General features: G+C 56.2%; 1 protein-coding gene across 8 annotated transcripts in view; it reads left to right on the top strand.

The window, feature by feature from the left end:
* The window catches only part of MAPKAP1 (MAPK associated protein 1), a 106,383-nt gene extending 103,861 nt beyond the window's left edge, over positions 1-2,522 (top strand). For all 8 annotated transcript variants that reach the window (XM_074845964.1, XM_074845961.1, XM_074845965.1 and 5 more), the window contains one exon: positions 810-2,522. In XM_074845964.1, coding sequence (XP_074702065.1) covers positions 810-935 — 126 coding nt within the window. In that variant the 3' untranslated portion in view covers positions 936-2,522. The remainder of the gene's footprint in view (positions 1-809) is intronic.
* Positions 2,523-21,150: the final 18,628 nt, after the last annotated feature.

Below are 21,150 nucleotides of genomic sequence, written 5' to 3'. Positions count from 1 at the left end.
AACAGTACTTTTTTTCTTAAGTTGCAGGTTGTTTATATAGAACATTTTCTGGTTTCATGCATAAGTTACCAGTTTGTTTTCAATTCCATCAACATTAGGAGACGCAGAGAAATCAGACTTTTCAAATTAGGCTTTTTACATGATCAAGTGAGAAAGACCAAGGCTTTATTGACCATGAAAATTCCCTATATTTTTATGCCTTAAGCTGTAATATGCAATGAAAGTGAAACACTCTACAGTGCATAAAATTGTGCAAGTTTTAAGCCACAGCATATTAACCAGCTAATGGCAGACCAAAGGGCATTTTTATCTTTTTGATTCTTGCATTAACCTTCCATTAAAATTATCTATGTGATTATCACAAAGCACTGGAGATAATAAATTTAGGGAATAGCGGGCTTGTTAAATATCATTTAAAAATGCTTTCATCAAGTAAAATGTGCCAAAACACAGGGAAACTATGAGATTAGCTGAGTGTGCAAACATCGTGGTGAAAGAATTATTTTTATTGAAGCTGATAAAGTCTTTTATTGGAGCCCGTTACTATATCGGACCAGCACTGTGGGGCTTCACGACTCGCTGCGCTCCCCCAGAGCTTTGGGTGACCAGGGCGGGACGGGGGTGCCGGAGCCTGCGGCTGAGCCGTGGAGCTCCCGCGGCTCGGGGCTGCCTCTGCCGGCGTCTGGCGAGGGCCCGCCGGGACGGGTGGCACTGAAGCCCCGTTCAGCGGGGTGGGGTGAGGGTCCCTGCCCCCCCGGGCTGTCCCGCCGAGCCACCGACGACATTAAACACCGTCTGATGTCTTGCAGGTTAACTATATTCTAGAGTCGCGAGCAAGCACAGCCAGAGCAGATTATTTTGCTCAGAAACAAAGAAAACTGAACAGGAGAACAAGCTTTAGCTTCCAGAAGGAGAAGAAATCGGGACAGCAGTAACGCCGAGCCTCGAGGAGAGCCTGTCTGCTGAGTTCGGAGGAGGAGACGCTCCCCACCGCCCGAGTCAGGTGGGAGCAGGACTGGGGTGCTCCTGCTGCCAACAGGCAGGAGCAGCCGGGGAAGAAATCTGAATTATCCCATCTCTCGTGGTTGGAAGATTATCCCTCATTGGTGATGGGAAGTCTCCCCTGTGACAAAAATAAAGAGCCATATCAGCTGGAAAGACGACTGTTACGCTTCAGGTTCCTTTGATTAGAAATAAGAGAATGACGTAGACTGGCATCATTTAATTACTGTATTATGTACAATCACAAGAAGAGATGTGATTACGTATTATTTCACAGCCTGGTTAAAATAAATTATATACATCTGTAATACACCCACGTACACACAGGTATTGCTTGTGACATGATCAAATTTCTAAAAACAAAATGTAGGACAAATGTATCCATTTTTACTATTAATAAATAAACAGATGTAATCTTTTTCAAGGTCCATATGATGCACAGTTCTTTTGGGGGGAGGCTGTAGTCCCAGATGGTTTCACTTCTGTTGCTGAAGTGCAGGAGGCAACCGTGAGCCAGGGAACAGCAGCCATTGCAGGGGAGCCGATTTGTGAAGAAACGTTGAGACAGTCAAGTCTGTTGTGGTTTGTTTTGTTCAAAAATATTTTTATTTAACTGTGCTTTTCAGCTTTGCATACGTTTTATTGGAAGTTATTTGCTGTAGCCAGCACGGTGTTTTGAGAACCATGGCAGCATCCCCGGGGTGGAAAGGAGCTGCCCACACCCGCCCGTGGACCCCTGCGCCGGGGTCTGCGCTTCCTCTCTGAGACAGCTTGCACCTGAAGACTGAGAAATGCCTTCACCTTTTCTTAATATTCTTTAAAAATAAAAATTGAGACCTACTTTGTACTGGGATTTGTAACTATTTTGGCCTTGTCCATCCTTAATACGTCAGGGAACACGTGAATGGGATTACTGGGAACCAGAGCTGCATTTTTGGTTCAGTTCACCAGAGGTGTCTTTCATAAATCTCTCCAAGGGGTTGAAGCTGGAGCTCTCTGCCCTGCTGCTGTGGATTTTGTATCAGGAAAATGCCCCCGGTTCCGAGAGGCATTTAACTGCAGCCGGGGCTGCGGGGCAGGCTCCCTCCTGCCGCCCAGCCTCGCCTGCCGCAACATGACCTCTTCCCGTGTCCTTGCTTTTGTATAGAGAAAACTTTCTGAGCCTTAACATGTAGTTTAGGAATAAACACTAAGGCAGAGAGGCCTATTTGTCACTCACCTGTTGCGTTTAAGTTCTTGGTTGTTAAAGGTTTCGCCCTCCCGGAGCCGGTGTCGGTGCTGCCTCGGGAGGGGAGCCCTGCCTGCACCGCCGAGGCCAGTCGTCACTGTACAGTCTTCCATGGTATCTGCAAAACAAGAGAAACAATATTTTATAGTATGATATTAAATTTTTTAATATTTTATATGTGCAAATGCAGCACAGATGCAATGGGGAAAGACCCTTCAAATAATGCAATGTAAATGACTCCTTTAACCAACTTTGTGAACTATTTAACATTAAAGTTGTTCTGTGAATGTTCTTTTGCCACCTAGTTTCAATTCTTTTTAACTGAACTAAAAAATTGCCTATGCTGATATCAGAAACTACAGAAGTCTCCTACTTGTTTCCATGGCCGTAATGCTGTTGCCACCCACTTATATTTATTTGTTATAAGTAGGTATTCAGTATGTGCCGTGTTTTGCTTTCAGTAAAGCCTAAAGCTTCACATAATAAAACAGTCTCTGCTGTCTAAACTGTGGTAACGTTTGTGGGCACAGAGTCACTTGCCCAGACCACGTGCACTTACACCACCTCATAAATCCCCTTCCACTTGCTCTTTCTGGAGCAGCCTCGCCCCGAGCGGGGACTCGCCGCGCGCCCCCGGGGGGCACAGGCAGGGCCGCGGGCACGGGACGCTGCTGCTGGAGGACGCTCCGAGGGCTTGGTGGGGAGCAGGCAAGGTGTGGAGCCCAGAGGGAATTTATTTGCCCCAAAGAGCCGTCCACACTTGGGAAGTGAATTTATTTTGAAAGAGCAGCTCCAGTTGAATACGCAGCGTGGCAGAAACCTTCCTTGAATTCTGGGAGCGTGCAGCTTTCCAAGAGATGAACAGCCTCTCCCTCAGAACAGACATTCCTACTGTTTAGTGTTTGCTGAAAGAGTTAAATCGGAGCTCATGGATGCAATCTGTGCGCAGCTGAACACAAATCCATCACGGGCTGGTCTTTCCCCGGTAGTTGTAGATTTAATTGATTCAGATGGGCATTCAACTGGGTCAGAAAAGCAAGCTGTTCCCTCCATGCCTTGTTACTGGGCTTTGGCAGAAGAGGGTGGCTGCCGGCTCACGTAACGAGGACAACTTCTCCCTGACGTGCGTCGGTAGCTGTTGGAGGCATCAGAGGGTTTTCTGGATTTTCTCTTCTGCTGTGGGAGGGGGACCTGGCTTGCACGTGCACCTGAAGTTTCGCAGCCGACTGCACCCCTCGGAGCAGAGCATACACTTGCAGAAACTCCGGGCCGCAGACCCGGTGAGTCGGGGAGCGCACCCCAGAGCGTGGCCGCCGGCGCTGGTTCCCCTCGCGGCACCAGCAGCCCCGGGGCTCAGACCCATGGGCTGGTCCCAGCCCAGGCGCCTGCAGCAGCTGGTGCTGCTCATGGCCGCTCGCTGCCCATCGTGCGTGGCTTTGCACAAAAAAAAGCTGCTGGGAGGGTCCCAAATCCACCAGGAGAGACGGGAGACCTTTGTGGTGAGACCCCGAGGTCAGTCGTTGGGCTCCAAGGGTGACGGAGCATTTGCCTGGGAGGTTTGTGGAAGAATAAAATCACCGACAAGCCCCTTTGCCTTCTCAGGAGAGGGCGGCCGGGTGGGGATGGCCCAGGCTGCTGTGAGCACAGCGAGTGCTGCCTGCCGAGACCAGCCCTCGCTGCCTCCTCGCTGGCATCAAAGTATTGGGAAACAAAAGAGCAACCTTTCAGCAGAGGACACCCAGGGGCTGGGGGTGCCTGGCCCGACCCGCGCTCTCCCGGGGCTCTGCAGGGGTTCGCCGTGAACTCCCGCAGGAGAAATTCAAACCAGAGGCTCCTTTGGGTTTAGGTTGGCAGGAGCCTGTGGCATCCCAGGGGCTTTTGCAGCTGCCCCTCAGGCAACCGTGGCAGGGCCGGGACCCAGCTGGGGGCACCGGCTGCACCCACCCTGCACCGGGACAAGCAGGCGAAAACCATCCTACAGCCCTGGGTGCAGCCCTGAGATTAATGGGGGGAGTTATTTATGGAGACATGTTTGTAATGGGCCCATGAATTTCATGGAAATGTGCTGCCGTGGCGGCGTGTGGTATTGGGTGCTGCTGCTGCTAAAATTAATGCCCCTTAAATCACATCCCAGTGCAGCCTCCCCGGTGCGACGCTGGGACAAGGACGGAGACGAGGACAGAGATGTGTGGGCACAACGGCCGGGCAGGGCCAGCGGGAAGGTGCCCCCCACCCTGGCTGGGTGCTGCTCCCCGGCACCGCGGCAGCGCCGGCAGAGGGGGGGGGCCAGGCCAGGGCTGTCCCTGTGCACAGCCCCACGCCGCCGCTGCCGCCGCATGAAGGGTTAAGCACTGTTGTGTTTTATTCTCCCCACACACCTCTACTTAAATGTAAAAAAAAAAGAAAAAAAAAAAAAATCTCAACAGGGTGTTGTTCGCTCTAAAAACCCTAAGCATGATTTGTGAACTCTCACAGCCTTGGTAATCTCATCAGAGTAATGGGATTATATTTCAAATCACCATGGCCTGTTCATTACACATTTAAACTCCTTTGACAGAGGAAAAGTTAAATAAAATGTGTGCGTCAGCCCTGGTTGACTTTCCCAGTTCTCTTTCTTGATTAGACAAACAGATGCTGAGCTCCAAAATGAAAAAATAATGTGCTCATTTATTCATTTTTCTGACAAGTCACAATAGATTTTTAACTACGAATGAGCCCCCTCCCCAGGTGGGGAGCGCGGGGGCAGCACGCGGCACCGTAATGGGCTCCGAGCTGGCGGCCGGGGCTAAACTGGGGCACAAGTGGTCATTTCCGTGTGGCCAGCACGGGGACGGTGCCGCGAGTCCCCCGCCGCCGCTGGACGAATTTCTCTGAGGAGCTGACGAACGGCGCTGCCGGCAGCAGCGTGGCCCTGCACCAAAATCCCCAACTGTGGGCACCCACTGGCGTTTCTGGCAACCTCCCACTGGGCTCCGCTTGCCCAGGCTGGGATGCACCTGCGAGGCTGTACTGGGGCTGTTGTGGCCACGGAGGCTGCTATGGCGTGGCCACACCGAGCCCCTCTGGCCACGGCCACGGGAGCTCCCGCTCTGCGCCGTCGCTCTCACCCCGGTTTTCGCATGAGCATCGGATGTGTGATGGGGGGAAGCGGCTGAGCTTGGCCCAAGGGCCGTGGGTCTCAGTGGCCAGCCCGGTACGGTGCCCCCAAGCCCTGCCTGGGGCTTCACCAGCAGCGCGGTGGCCCGTTGCCGGGGGCTGCTAACGAAGAAGCACAGGTTCTGCGGGGAGGTGTCGGGGCCCCGCTCCCCGCTGAAGAGGAGAGTTTCACACCGGGGAGCGCTGGGGCTCTATTAGGGAGCTGAAATGCCAGATAATTAGAAATACACCAGCAAACACCATTATTGTCAGGAGAATGCAATTGCATACAGTAATGAAGCAATTATTAATGAGCAACTGCAAGGCTGTCATTAATTTAAGCTTTTCAGGATCACAGGCTAAGGCAAGTTAAATGTTAAAGTAGAGCTGGGGCTGGGCCGAGAGGGGCTTCCCCCCCTGTGGGGTGGGCAGAGCGGGTCTGGCTCCCCGGGGGAGACCCCTGGTGCCCGTGGAGCCCTTCCCAGCCCCGTGCCCTCCCCACTCGGTCCCCACGAGCACCGCGAAATCCTTCACCCCCACGCCAGCATCGGGCAGCCGGGGCGGGGGCTCAGCGGGGGACGGGGATGGGGACAGCGTTGGGGTGCAGCGGCACCAGCGAGACGCCGGCGGCTCCGCGACACAAGTGCCGGGTGTGTTTGGGGCCGGTGCAGCCAGGAGCTGCTCCCGCACCAGCGCGCAGCCCCGCGCCGCAATCTGTCACGGCGGCTGGGGCTCGCCGGCTCTGCAATATGTACCTCATGTCTGGGCTGTCATCGGACATAATTCCTCCCTGCTGGCATATTGCTGATTTGTGCATAAGTGATGCATGCAATCCACCTGAGCTAGGAGTCAGGGGTTTCTTGATCTGGGGCTGTCAGGGCAGAGTGTTTTAGTGCCTCCTGCGATTAGCTGGAATTGACAGGCCCTGAGAGCGGGGAATTGCACAACAGGGGAATTAACAGCCAGGGACTGAAGTGGAGTGTGGCACTCGTTTAATCTGCAATTTATCAGTTTACGTGGCTTCTTGTCGCAGGCAAAAGATTACACTCCAAAAAAGAAGGCTCCCTTTTTTTTTTTGATTTCACCTGACAGGGAGAGGGAAGAGCAATATTCAGAGGCTGACAGGTTCGCTGGCTCCCGCTGGGTGACCGGCCCGTGCCGTGCTGGGCTGAGCCCACCGCAGCCTCCTCGTGGGTCCTGGCACGGCAGCGAGAGCGGCCCCGGCACAGGGGCACGGCCGCGGGGCAGGCAGCCCCCAGGGCCCCCATCCCCGGCTTCGGCTGCCGAGTTTCACCCCGGAAGGCTGCTCAGACACCGCCCCGCAGCCCCCCGAGCCTTGTGGCCTGATTGTGCGGAGGCTGAGCAGCCCCTTCCCAACCCCCCTGGGGCTCCTGCCCCAGCGTGTGCCCTCGCCTCTCCCTGTCCCCATCCCCATTCCCGTCCCCATCACACAGATCCTCCCACGTGCTGGCCAACACCTCCGGGTCCCGGCCACTTCGACAGCAGCCCTGGTGCCGCGCCGGAGCTGGCAGGGCCAAGGCTGAGCGGAGCCGCTCTGAGCTCAGCAGATTCCCCACCTGCCAGCCCGGGGCAGCCGCAGCCGGCTCCGTGCCCATCGACTGCTGGGCCATTAGTGTGGCCATGCGGGAGCGGTTCCCGGCAGCCCGGCTCCCAGACGCGCTTCCCAACCGCGGGATCCCCAGCCGAGGCCGAGCCGGACGCCCCTCGGCCCCCGCCAGCCACGTGGCTGCAGCGCTGGGACACGGTGGGGACGGTGTCCAAGGGTGGGACCCAGCGATGGCTCCCTGGGCCTCCGCACCCCTCCGTACACCCCCACACTTGGTGTCGGCTCCAGAGGAGGGTCTGTAGGGCCGCGGCCCCCGTCCCGCTGCTCCTGCGGCACAAGGAGAGCAGCAGCCTTGGCGGTGCCTCCTCCCGGCCCCCACCACGCCGCGCGCTCCAATTTTGATAATATCATTAGAGGCTGATAATGGTTTCCAGGAACACTGTAGCCTTTCTGCGAGGTGACAGCCTGTAAAGGCAGCATGACAGATAATGTATTCTACAAGGGTACAATAATGTGACTCCGAGCACATTAAACTCCTTTAATGTGGGTGACATACACCTTCCTCTTAACATACATTATCATCCTGGGGGCACACGCGGCACACGGCGACACGGAGCCGGAACCCCAGTGCCCACAGACCCTCACCCTGCCTTGTTCCCCGGTGCTCCTGGAGCCGGCGCTGGTGCCGGTGCCGGCGCCCCACAGCCCCCCCCCCGCAAACGGGGGTCCCGCGCCAGCCACGCTTTTCCTTCCCCCGGTGCCAGGAGGTTAAACCGCGCGATGCAAATGCTCTCGCTGTGTGTAGGCGATCTCCTTGGCCTTCCTTGGCGGCCTGCTCTGATACTGCAAACCTTTATCCAACCTTATGGTATCAAAGATTATTTATAATGAATTAAATACGTTTTTAGCAGCTTCTTTCCATACTTACTGCCACACTTCCACTGCCACTTCAACTTAATTAGGGAGGCCTTGCTAAAGAGATGGGAATAAATGCATCTATAGAAATATATCTATGTATAAATGAAGGAAGCAGCCACCACAGGTCAAACCAGTACTTTCAATTTATTGCCCTGGTACATTCATTTGTAAATAGCTTTGCCTTGCTGGTTTCTAAGTGCAAGGCTAATGTTGGAGTGCTTAAATTAATAGTGACGCACACCTTTCATTATTGCTATTAAATTAGGTGCTGGGCTTTGATGGATTCACTTGTTGCTGAACTAAAAGCCTTATAGATGTGGGTGTGCGTATCCATTTGGTTTTACAGCAAATTTAGGTCTTAATGTCAAGGCAGACAGAGCTGAGCGAGTTCCTCCTCGCACACTCTAATTAGCAGGATGGGCACCTGCGGCGGCCCCGGCCCCGCTCCCCGGGGAGCCTGGGCAGGGGCACTGGCTGGCTGCTGCAGGAGCCCTGCGCCCCAGCAGGGAGTTTGGGCTGTGTTGGGAGTGTCCCCCCTCAAGGGAGGGGAATCTGGGCTCCCTGGCATCGTACCTGGCAGTGAAGGGCTCGGGGGGTCCGTGCCGCCACCTCCCGCGGGCATCGGCCCCCGTGGCATCCTGCCTTCCCGCGCCTGGCACAACATAAAAAGCCACCCACAAAGTCCCTGCAGACACGTGGTGTTATGACACGTAACATCAGTCCTGTCACCTCCCGGGCTGTGACTGACACTTGCTGGCGTGACGCGGGGCCCTGTGACACACGGCACAGCGCCGGGGGGTGCCTGGAGGGGGTCCCGCGGCCCCGGGGCTGTGGGTGCCCGCGGACCCCCATCCACCACCCTCACTGCTCCGGTTTTTTCCAATTAACGCCGTGATTTTTGCCAGTGGCATCATGAACCTCCTGTCCAAGGGAAGGAGAGGGAAAGCGAGGGGAGAGGTTTGGGCAGGGAGGTCTGGGGGGAGCTGTGGCCAAGCGCTGGGGATGAACTGTGGGTCACGGCGGGGAGCGGGCACGGAAACACGGAGCGTGCTGGGGACGGGGAGCTGCAGCACCCATGGGACCCTGGCTCGGGGCTGGGGGGGGCAGAGAGCGGGATGGGGCTGCGGGATGAAGGATGAGAGCGAGGATGGGGATGGGGCTGCAGGATAAAGGATGGGAGTGAGGATGGGGATGGGGCTGCGGGATGAAGGATGGGAGCGAGGATGGGGATGGGGCTGCGGGATGAAGGATGGGAGCGAGGATGGGGATGGGGCTGCGGGATGAAGGATGGGACCGAGGATGGGCATGGGGCTGCGGGATGAAGGCCGGGCTGAGGCTGCGGGCCATGTGCCGGGGCTGTGCGCTCGCAGGCCAGGCGGGCTGAGGCGCCTTTGTTCTGCAGCGCCGTTCCCACTCCTAGCGTGCCATCTTGAGGCCGCCGATAGCAGCCTCCGGCGCCGCACGGGCTGCGCACCCGCTGCCACCACCACAGCCCTGTCCCTGTCCCTGTCCCTGTCCCGTCCCCCGGCTGGGGACCCCTCCGCTCCCCCGGCCGCCCACCCTGCAGGCAGCCCCGAGGCCCCGCCGTGGGCTCACGGGTCCGGCCGGGTCTGTCCCAGCAGCTCCGGAGCCCTTCGGGCCACGACGAGACCCCCACGCCGCGTCCCCCCCTCGCCCCTTCCCGCACAGCCACGGCGCGGGGGGACGCAGCCGGAGGTGCGAGGCCCCGGCTCAGCCGCTGACGCTGCTGGCGAGCAGGGCCACCGCTGCCACAGCTTCGGGAGCCCCCAGGGTTTGGCGTGAGGACGGGGAGGGGGACACAGCGTGGTGGGTCCGGCCCCCCCCACCCGCAGAGACCCTCCGGCGCCGGCTGACATACAGGGGTTGGTCAAGTTACGGGGTTTCGTCCCAGAGAAACCCGACAGGACACTCCTCTGGGTGAAGTTTGTGGCTTCTGCAGACAGAAGTCCCCAAGCCCCCCATGCTGGCCCAGGCAGCGGCTGTCGGGGTCTGTGCAGGACCCACCGGTGCCATTTTCTGCCCTGAAGAAGGTTTTGCCCACCGCCGCCTTCGGACGTCCACGGCACGGGTGGGCATGAACGCTATGGGAACAGACAGGGAATATTTCAGTCCTAATTCTTTTTCAAATGATAAAATGCGTCTATATTATAAAATATAAGCCCCTGGGTTCCTGAGAGCTAAACCCCAGTAAAGTCGTGTTTCCGTCTGGATTTCATGTGAGAGTTTCACATCCTTTTAGCACAGAGTCACATTTCAGCGTTCTCAGGCACTCGACCATTTGACGAGATTAGTCTGCATGTCTTGGCTAAAAAGGCCTCACTGGGGGAGCTGTGTGGGCTGGTAGCCAGGGGCCAATAGCCCCCAGCAGCTGGGGGCCCAGGGACGAGGGGACAATGCCCAGCAGCCAGCTTGGTCCAGCCTGCTTCTCCTCCGGCTGTGCCCACGCTTGTGGCATGACAGTGCTGAGCGCTCAGGGTTAATAATAATAGTAATAATAATAATGATAATAATAATAATAACAACAATAATACATAATGAATAATAAATAATAAATAATAAATATATTAATAATGATGATGATGATGATAATAATAATCCCTCCCCCTGGTACCAACTCCATGATTTGTGGTGAATTAGGTAAAAAAAGGCTCTGCAGGTCCCTTTGAAGACGACGTCCCTTCCCGAAGGCATCTCTTCCCCAGCCCCGCACGCCTGCCATGCCATTTGGAAGGAAAAAAAAAAAAAAAAAAAAAAAGCCATCTTCTCAGGGAACGGGGCCATTTGCATCCCAGTTTGGTGCCTCTCATCGCTCTGTTGCTGGGGGGGATCAAACTCATCCCCGCACTAAACCCTGCAACGGAAAATAAACAAACGAAACGACGTGGCGGCGAGCCGGTGGCTTCCCAAGGCTGCGACACTTCCCCTTGGCGCGGGGCCCCGCTTCTTTCTTTGTAAAGCATTATTATTAGTCAATAAAAGTTAAATCCCCGCAATAAGACATCCCCCCCACCGAGGAACAGACTGATCGACCGCGAATGGGAAGATCTGATGAAGCCCTAATCCAATTACTTTGCCAGTGTTTGTTCTTTTTTTAATGGGACTTTGGGGTTGTGGGGTTTTTTTCTTTTTTTTTTTTTTTTTTCATCTCCTGAAGAATTTTCTGCCTATATGTCATAAAATGGGAGGAGCGGGCACGGTGGCCGAGGCTGAGCGGAGAACTAGCCACCGCAGCCCTGCCCGCAGCCGACGAGGGGCTGAGACCCCCCGGCCGGGGCGAACGCCCCGGCCGGGGGGTCTCAGCCCCTCGTCAGCCGCGGGCAGGGCTGCCAGGCTGGGGGTCTTGCAGCAAAACATCATCCAGCCACGGGCTCCCCAAGCATCTGGCATCGGCAACCAGGTCACCGTCTAGCCTGAGGGACCAACATCCCCATGTCCAGAGCGGGGGTAGAGGCATCTGCTCATCGCAGCTTCCCTACGGACAACAGGGTGCTGGAGAGGGGGGGGGGATGCAGCTGCAAGAGGGCAAGAGGAGCCCCCAGGCCCACAGGCATCGCCCACCCCGCGAGGACTCTGCACCCGCTCTCAGGGCTCAGGCGAAGCGCTGGTGATCGTTATTTTTCGTTGCTTCACACTCTCCGCACACAAATTTCCACTCTGCCAACTGCTGGTGTCGCCCCGCCCAGCAAACCCAGTTTGATGGCTGGCAGGAGCAGGCAGGACAGGCCACCATTTCCAGCATGGAGTGGGCAAGGTTTGGCAGGAGGAGCAGGCAGCGTGCGCCCTGTCACGGGGATGTGCTGGCTCCCACCTCCCCGCCGGCACCCCCGCCTCTGGCTCTGCCAGGAAATGCCCCCCCCATGCCCACCCGACGGCCACGGCCCTTCGTGCCAGTGCTCAGCTGCCAGCCATGGGCAGAGACCTGGCTGACCCTCCCCGTGCCCATGCAGGCACGTTGGGGACACGGTGACACGTCCCTCCAGTGCTCCGTGGCCGAGCCGGGACCCCTCTGGCAGCAGAGATGCTCGGGCAGGGGCAGTGCCAGCCACACAAACTCCCCTTCCACGCTGCTCTTTGGCATTTTAGAGATAATAAATTGCTAATCAGCAGCCACCCCCTCCTCAGTGTCCTCTGCAGCAACGCTCCAATAATTAATTATAAACTACAATACTGATCAGCTTGCGTGTTCTCCGTCTGCACTGACAATCATTAACCGTAATATGAAATTTATAATGTTGAGACGTGGAACCTGGTGAGATGAACTGCTCTGCTTTTTAATCAGTTTTATGGGATGATATAATGCATTGATCGACAAAGACAAGATACAGCCCGTGTTCCTGTGTCTATAGCTGTGCAACCTTATTAATTTAGATCTACAAAGAGTTGCTTGATGCAGAGGGGAGAGGGCTGGCGAAGCCGCCTCGTGCAGGACGGGCCCGTGTGGGGCCGGTGGCAGCTGGAGGGGCTCTCGGGGCTGGTGGGGTTGCCGGGGTCCCCGCAGCCTTGGCTCACCCAGCTCTGGGCAGGGCTCTGCAAAGCCTGGCTGCGGGGGGGCAGGGGGTAGCCCCCAGCGTGGGGTGACTGTGCCCATGCACGATAATGCTGGTGGTGCCGGTCCCAGCGACGCGGCAAAGGGCAGCATGTGCCTGCCCGCACGTTCCTGCCCGCGCCTGGCCCTGCCCGAGCCCTCCCTCCTCCCCCCGAAATGCATCTGTGACTGGGGCATCGCCTTCCCAACCAGTACGGCCCAGTGGCGGCCGGACAGCTGGTAACCATATTGGTGTGTCTTGGGCTGTCATATCGCATTTGCACGCCTGCTCTCGCTCTGCATCCGGGGAGGCTGGGGCGGTGGTTTTCAGGTCAGAGGCTGCATCCAGCACAGGAGGAAAATTCCCATTTTCCCCACCAAGATTTTAACCGTGAAGTGGCCCGGACTGGGCTCCTCCACCCCCGGCAGCAGCTCTGCACCGCGGCCGCCCCGGCACATCCAGCCCTGCACCAGCACCGTCCCGGGTGGCGGAGCTGGGACGGCCGCAGCCGGTAGGAGTGGGGTGGGATTAGCGCCAGGCAGCGCGGTTTTACGGGAAGTAGGGCTTGTCAAAAAATTTGGTTTCATTCTTTTAATTTAAAAGTTTAACTAATAAAAGTAACTGAGAAGCTGTGGTATACTTAGGCTTCTGTTAGGCGTTTGATTTAATAGTACATGACGTTTTGATTAAAAAATTAGCTCTATATAATATCAATAGAGCACACATTAAAAGGATTAAGAATTGGCTGACTGACAGGTCTCAAAAAGTAGTTGTCAATGGGGAATCATCATCGAGTGATGATGTTCAACATTTTCATCCGCGATCTGGAAGTAAATATGAAATCAGTGCTGATAAGATTCGGGATGACAAGGATTAGTGGGGAGGTGGGAACGCTGACAAGGGGGAGCTGCGGGGGCTGCTGGGGGGGGCTGAGACGATGCCCTGCACAAACGGCCTCCTGACTTTGCTGCTGTGGGGAGCCGAGGGCGGCTGAGCCCCGCGATGGGTGGGAGAACATGGGGTGCCCGGGGGGCACCGTGGTCTTGGTCCCCCCCTGAGCAGTGTACGAGTCCCGCTCCTTCGGCCGGAGCGGGGTGCAGAGTGGGTGCGGGAGGGATCCAGGGGACCCCCCCCCCAGCTCCCCAGCACGGGGAGGCCTCACCAGGGTGCAGCCGCGGGACCAGCCAGCGCAGGAATTCCTAACGCGGGGAGGGAGGACGGGGGTGTCGCAGGGAAGGAGCAGTGGAGGTTTGGTTCTGGGGAAGGACTGGAGTGTTTCTGGCTGAGGGTCGGGGCGGGGGGCAATGGGCACCCACCCCAGGGCTGCCCCTGGGCGCTGCGCAGGTGTGTGGGTCAGCCTTGATCGAGCCACAGCTGCCTGTGGCACAGCGGGTCCCTGCGGTCCCGCGGGGAGGCCACGGCAGCGATGGGAGGTGGGGGCTCAGCCGCAGCCCCCGGCCCCTCTCACCCTCCGTGAGAGATCACTGGTGCCGCTGCCCGGCGCGGGCGCCGAGAGCCCTCACGAGGCACCGCACGTCGCGCCCGACGCCTCCCGAGACAGCTGCCGCCGCCGCCAGCCCCCAGCAGCCCCCGCCTCAGCGGCAGGTTCGGGTGCTGCATTTATTAGGGTGAGGTTGGAAAATCTGCGGCCAACCTGCAGCTCCACTTCGCGTCAGCCCTGCGCTGGGAAGAGCAGCAGCCACCTCTGCTGGAGCTGCGGGCGGGAGGGCTTGTGGCACCGCGGCACCCATGGGAGCGACTGCGGCACCCACGGGACGGGCACGGCACAGCCGGGTGTCACCCGGGACCCCCTCACACACCATTTCTGTGCGTCGACTGGGCACGTGCAAACAGGCCGTGGCTGAGCTTTCGGGGAGACGAGGGAGGGCACAGCCCCGGCTGCCACTACGGGAGGAGCCGCGGGGACACGGTCACCCAAAACAGTCACCCCCACATGGGACGGGGCACCGCGGCTGGCCTTCCTCGGCCGCCTTTAGGTGGATTTTTGCAAAGCAAATCTCTGTCAGCGCAGGGAGTGTGCCCGACCCACATTAATTCCCAATTGTGAACGCTTTCAATTAGCGCCTGCAGGCACTCAGCCTGTTGGATGTGTTCATTAGTGACACGGCCTTGCCGCTCGGTGACAAGCCAGATGACAAACCTGTCTGAGGGACGCGCAAGGTTTTGGCTGTGGCACGGCGCTTGCATTAGTGCGGGGAGAAGGGCGGGAGGGTGACGTGTCCCCAGGTGCCTGCAGCGGAGCGGGGACACGCTCACACCGCAGCGACCCAGGGGGGGGGAATGGCAGACCCCCAGCACCCACGTCCCCGGCAAGGGCAACCGGGTGCCCGTGACGGTGGGCGCTGGTGGAGGAGCCTCCCCCTGTGCCCGGCTCAGCACATCCATCAGCGGGAAAGCCATCGGCAGAGCTCCTGGGGCCACCGCAAGTGCTGAGTCCTCTAAATCCCGCTGCGCAGATGGCCCCGCGCCACCTTCAGAGACACCTGGCGAGCAGAAGGACGTGTCCTGTCCTCCACTGTGGGCCGGGGAGCAAAACCGTGGGGGGCTTCAGTGCTTCTGCAGGGTCCAGGGGACCCCCCTGCCCAGGGGACGTGTTCTGGCACAGCCACGACGCTGCCTGAGCTGAGCCCCCAGCAGAGGATTTGCCCCCGCCGGGCATCGGGAGCTGGCACGGCTCGGCGAGCTCCCGCTCCCCTGGTAAAGGCATTGTGCTTCCACAGGGCTCGACTGGCCCAATAAAAGATTATCAGCTAAATAAAACACGAAGTGAGTGATGCCACTATGCCCTGTTGGATTGAAATTGTGTGAGCAAAGTGGTTTTCTCGGGGAGATTTATTTCCTCTGCCGGCTGCAGGCAGCCAGCCCGGCGGGGAGAATGAGCCTCTCGCTCCGAGGCCACCGCTCCCTCCTGCAGTCAGCGCTTGGCTTTTATTTCATTTTTGAAGGAATCAGAACAATAAAGGAAACACAAACAGATCTTCGCCCATCGCAGAGCACAGGAGCACACGCGTGTGCACACACATGCACACCAGTACACGAGCTACGTGCTCACCCAGCTCCCCCAGGCCCGGCTCTCCCACCACACCAGCGATGCCTCAGCCCCAAAATCCCACCCGAAACCCGGGGCCAGAGCCAGGAGGGTGATCCCAGGGCAGTGGGGACGGCTCCTGCCCCAGCTGGGACCCAGCACCAGCTGTGACAGGTGGGCGAGGACAAGTCCCCAGAGCCTGGGACGAAGCCACCGTCTCTGCCATGGGTGATCACGGCGGCGGGGAACAGATCCCGGGGCTCTGCCCCGCCGCAGCCCGCAGGGAGCTGCCACGACACCAACCACAGCACCGGGGGTTATCAAACCCCCTCCCCTGGCCGACCGCACGGCAGAAATGGAGTCGGAAACCGCTCCCCACCACCTCTCCTGCCACGAGCTTCCCTTTCAGACACCGTCCCCCGTAACGACCGGGCAGCGGTACCTGCTCCTGCCGAGCCCCGCTGGCTGGGAAGCACGCCATTAGAGCCCCAGTAATTGTAAATATTGCGAAGTGCTCGAGTCAGCAGTCTTGCTGAATTTTGCTTTCAACATCTGCAGCCCAATAAATCTTTGTCTCCTTCAGGTGAACCGTGCTCTCCGCTCGGGCTCCAATTTACATCCCTCAGCACCATCGCGGTGGCAGCGCCAGCCCCGTCGGGGTCCCACCGCCAGCCCCGGTCGTTACCCCACGGGGCCGCGGGGCCAGCGAGGGACCTGCCAGCCTCCCGGGAGCCGCGGGCAGCCCCGGCCCTGCCAGCGCCGAGCGGCCACACTGCAACAGGCCTGGCGGCCACCGGCACCGCGCGCTTTGTGCCAAAACCCTTCTACTCGCCAGACCTTCGCTGGGCTTTTTTTTTTTTTTTTAATTGTTTTCAAAACAGATTTCATGTGGTCCCAAAATGAGACCATGATTGTAAATTAAAGTGTAATTAGCCTTTACGCTTTTATATTCATTAACTCTTCTCTGTTAATGATGCAGAGGCTGGAGCACAAACCCAGCATTATGAAACCACATCCAGGAAATAAAATAGTGATTTAGATAATGGCCAGAATGTATTGCTACTTACACATAATTAAACAAATGCTCAATTTACACTTGGAAACATGAATGAATGTTGATTAACCCCAGCCCAACGACTCTGCTGGCGCTGTGGTTAAGTGGTTGCGCTGCCGGTGGGGCTGGCAGCGCGGGCAGCGCGGGCAGGGCAGGGCAGGGCACCCGCTGCCCGCAAAGCACCTGCCCGGCCCAGGTGCTGCGGCGCAGGCGAGGGGCCCGCGGTCGCTGCCATGGGGGGGCCGTATCCGGCTCCTCGCAGAGGCCGTGGGGCCGGAGCGGGTGCTGCACCGAGGCCAGCGGGGCCCGAGGCGGCATCGCCTTCGCTCCCGGCCGAGCGGGGTGCAGGGTGATGGCGGGGGTCTGCCCGCCGCTCCCGCCCAGGCTTTGTCTCCATCCCCCTGCCCTCCAAATGTGCCAGTTACTATGGAGACATCGCCTCTTCCGCGCAGGAGGAGCCTAACCAAGTCCACTTGCGCAGGATAAACGTTATTTTCTGCTGCAGAGCTGGGTGTGAGGAGCCCGGGCAGAGGGCCCCCCCCCGTAAGGACCTGGTGGGGCTGGAGCTGGAGCCAAGCGGGGTCCCTGTGGCATTTCCCGATGCCACCGACAGCCCCACAAAGGTGTGTCCCCTCCCGCCGCCCGAGCTCTGGTCAGGCCAGTCACAGGGGACCCCTGCACACGCACCAGGGGAGCAGGTGGGGACCCTGCGGCCGTCCCCCCACCCCAGCCGGGCTCCAGGCTGCTGCGCTGCCCCCGCTCCCCAGATCCGTCCCCGAGCGGGCACCCCGCGCACCCCTCAGCCCCGCGGTGAGGGACGGGGGGACAGGAGGGTGCTGGCGTGGGGTGGCGAGACCTCTGCTCCCCGGGACTGCCTTCATGGATGGTTGACTCAACAGGCCATAATGGCTCCATCCATCGGGGTCAATACGGGCGCCTTTGACACATGATAGACAATAATTGCTCCTGCTTAGAGACTTCTTAGTTCATGGATCATTGACCTGATGGGCTGTAACAGCTCCGAAGGAGGCTGCAAGTGCTTAACCACCCGCTGGAGCCAGGGGCTGTGGCAAAGGGCAGTGGGAGCGCAGGGCTCTCCTCAAAAACACGCTCCCCAGCACAGGTAGCGAAGGCCCTGGGGCCCCTGGAAGTCCCCCCGGTGGTGTGGCCGCCGAGAAGCCCTGGCAGGAGGCGCAGGAGCCCAAGAGGGAAGGCCAGTGGCCCCAGCACCCCTCAAGCACCAGGGCCTGGGGCCCATCCTGCACGGGGACGGGTTCACCTCCCCAGGCCTGCAGGCTGGAGCTCCCCTCTCCGATGGCAACTTCCAGGTATATGATTTAATGAAAGGCACAATAAGAAGTGAAACAATTAGAATTTCTGCCTCATTATCATGGTAATCTTATCAGTCGGATAATGAGGTATTAATGGAGATTTAATGTGCCTCTCATAACAGAATCCCTTGGAGAAAACACATAAGGAAATTGCTGTAAATCCACTTAATGATGGAAAGGTCCCCAAACACCATATTCCAGAGGATGAAAAATGCCGGATGCAAATGAGAGAGAATCAAGGTCAATAACACTGCGGGGACTGAGCTCACGGCGGCACCGCACCGCCACCGCGCACCCGCCCCGGTCCCGCACCCACCTGGGGCCGGTGGGCGAAGCAGGGGGACAAGGGCGGGTGCCGAGATCCTGTCTCGTAGATGTGAACATTTCTTAAGAAATCAGATGACAGAAACACGGTACTTTTTGGGACTTGGCTGCTGCCCTCAAGGCACAGAACAGGACGCAGCGCAGGCCGGGCAGGGCCTGGCCCCAGCTGAGCCACTTTATGGGGCTGCGGCAGCACGTGGCTGTTTGTTCCCCTCAAGCAGGACAGCCGAGCTGCACGATTAAACAAAACAACTCCCAGCAACTGGATCTTGTTTCTTTTTTTGGCACCACCGGCTCCCCGCGAGAGGGGGCCGCAGGGAAGGTCCGAGGACGGAGCACAGCAGCGATGGAGAGAGGAAACCATGCCAAGGCTGATCGCATGGCACCGAGGCAGAAACACGGAACCCAGGCGGTTAAACTGCTCTCCTTTTAATCAGTTTTTACAGAATAATACATTAATAATCACGTTAGAGACAAGATGGGGTTCCTGTATACAAGATTGTGCAAGCTCATTAATTTAGATTTATAAAGGCTTTACCAGTTTCAAAGAGGAGAGGCAGTACAAAGCTTTTAAATAGAGGTAAAGCACAATTAAAAGGTACAGAACACACACTACTAACTCAGCAGAGATTAATTCTCAAGTAGTACAGGCTCAACCAAGTCACCAGCTGTTACCCAAGTAAGAGTATTCCTCCCCCTCCACCCCCACCGCCTCCCCGCTGCTCCAGCTCTCCCACCACGGTGACGGTGCTGGCGGCACAGTCCGGCCGGCAGCGTGGCCACGCGCGGCCCCCTCGTGCCACAGAGCCCCGCTGGGCCTGGCCACAGCCCCTGCCCGCCGCTCGCCCCCAGCCCGCGCCGCACTGACACCGCAGCCACCTCCCGGGCTGCCACCAGAATCCGGCTGAACAGAACATTTGACGTTTTCAAGCGCTACGAACCAACACTGTGCTCACCAGAAACTCACCTACAGGAAACAGGATCATGTTCGTGGCTTTTTTTCCTGAAATTTATGGCAGTTACATTCAGCATTTGGTAGTGTAAGGTCTTCAAAACAAAAACATTTAAACTGAAATACTTAACAGGCCATACATGTTCCCATTCTCCTTAAAGAGGGTTTAAAAAAGCTTTAAAGAGAAATCTCACTGAGGGTTAGGAGCCAAAAGGAATCTCCTAGGGATGAAAAAGCCCAGCCCTTTCCTTTCACTCCTGCACCCAGACAGGAAACCACCACCTCTGCAACGCGACCAGGCCACGCCAACCGCCCGCGCTGGAGCCGCAGCTCCGCTGCTGCAGTCTGCTGCGAATGACCAACCCCCCTCCCCTTTCCCCAAAATGCTCCATTCATCCTTCAGCCGCCCAAGTAATTTAATTAACAGAAAGCACCAAAGTTTACAGCAACAGGTACGTGGTTGGCTGGCACCTTTTGGCAGCAGTTCTGTTACTTTTGGTCCTTTATGCACTGTCTCTTCACCTTTACTATTGCACACCAAAACCTAACAACATCACTTCCTATACACGTAACTTATCATTTTAAAACAAAACGTTACGGGACACCAGGGGAAAACAGTAAGAGGACATTACAGGAAGGTTTTTTAAGTCTTTGGAAAGCCTAATTCTCTAACTACACCTATCGAGACTATATAAAGGACTTTCAGAGTAGGTTGAAAAAAAGAAGCAAAGGACCATCTTGCTATGAAGACTCTCAGCTCATCTGGGGCTCATTGAAACACTCATTTTAAAATAACTAAACAATAATAGTTAAAAAGAAAAAAGACTCCAGTTCTTTTAAGTATTTTTCTAGGCAGAAAAACAAAGTAATAAAAACCATGAAGGAAATGATTCTTGCCCCTTCCATAAAGGAGAGCAAATCTGACAGACCCGATGGTGCTGATCAAACCCTCCTCGCCAAGTCTGCAAACAGAAGCAACGCGCAGGGTAATCCTCAACTTAAGTGTCTTTGTGCCTTTTTTAAGGATTGTACAAATACCCTCCTCGACTAAAACCCGAACTGCAGGACTAAAAGAACTTTCATACATCGGTCTTAACATCTCAGATATTCAAGTAATAATTAAATATTACAGGACACTTCAATATAAATAAATTTATATTGCTTTTAGATATGATCTGGCCATATCTTCAAGGGCATATTTGTGCTTCGCTGCTGAGTGTTATTGGTCAGGGCTGTGCTTGCAATATTAAGTTACGTGTTCAGCACCAAAAACCCATCAAGGCTAAATAACTAGAATATTGCAATGCTACACAGACTGAGTTACCACAGTAAGGCAGATCAGAAGAATTTTGTTTCTACTGAGTATTGCTCCTCCACACAATCAAGTCTCTAATAGAGGAGAAAGACTATAAATAAAAGAAAAAAGTTACCATCCCACCCACTCACCTGTAATTAGTTTGGCAAAAACGCTATACTGAACTACATATTAGAGTTCTAGAAAGTAAACTGCTTTAATTATGCCTTGACAAGTAGCACAGCCAAATCAAGCACTTGATACTTTACATAAATTGCTCTAATTTCAATTAACCAAATGATTTTCCCAAGTACTAGTTGCTTACAGGTTTTAATCATCAAAATGCACACACACACACACACACACACCCCCAAAAAAAAAAAAAAAAAAAAATCAATCATATTTTGAAAAGAATGCGAGAAAGATTTTGTTTTCTTTACCACTCACAGACACCAAGTCTTAACACATCCCCCGGTCAGAAGTGCAACGAACACTCTGGGAAGAGCAAGAAATAATACTGACATGAAAAAGTTAAATGCTCGCTGTCCTTTTTCACTGTAATTCTAGCTAAAAAAGAACAGCGAGTCCTTATATACAGGTAACAACCAGTGGCCATTACTCAGACCATTTCACTCATGAAAAATCCATGTGGTGTTGTGCATAAAAACTTCTTTAAATTGGTAATTGTCAGTTTAAGGGAAAGGTGGGGTGAGAAATCTATAAAACACCCTGAACTGATGTCATGATAT

The sequence above is a fragment of the Strix aluco genome, chromosome 20 (assembly GCF_031877795.1).
Source record: "Strix aluco isolate bStrAlu1 chromosome 20, bStrAlu1.hap1, whole genome shotgun sequence".
Taxonomy (NCBI): Eukaryota; Metazoa; Chordata; class Aves; order Strigiformes; family Strigidae; genus Strix; species Strix aluco.
Note: the sequence above shows the minus strand (reverse complement) of the source record. Positions and strands in the feature narration are given on the sequence as shown.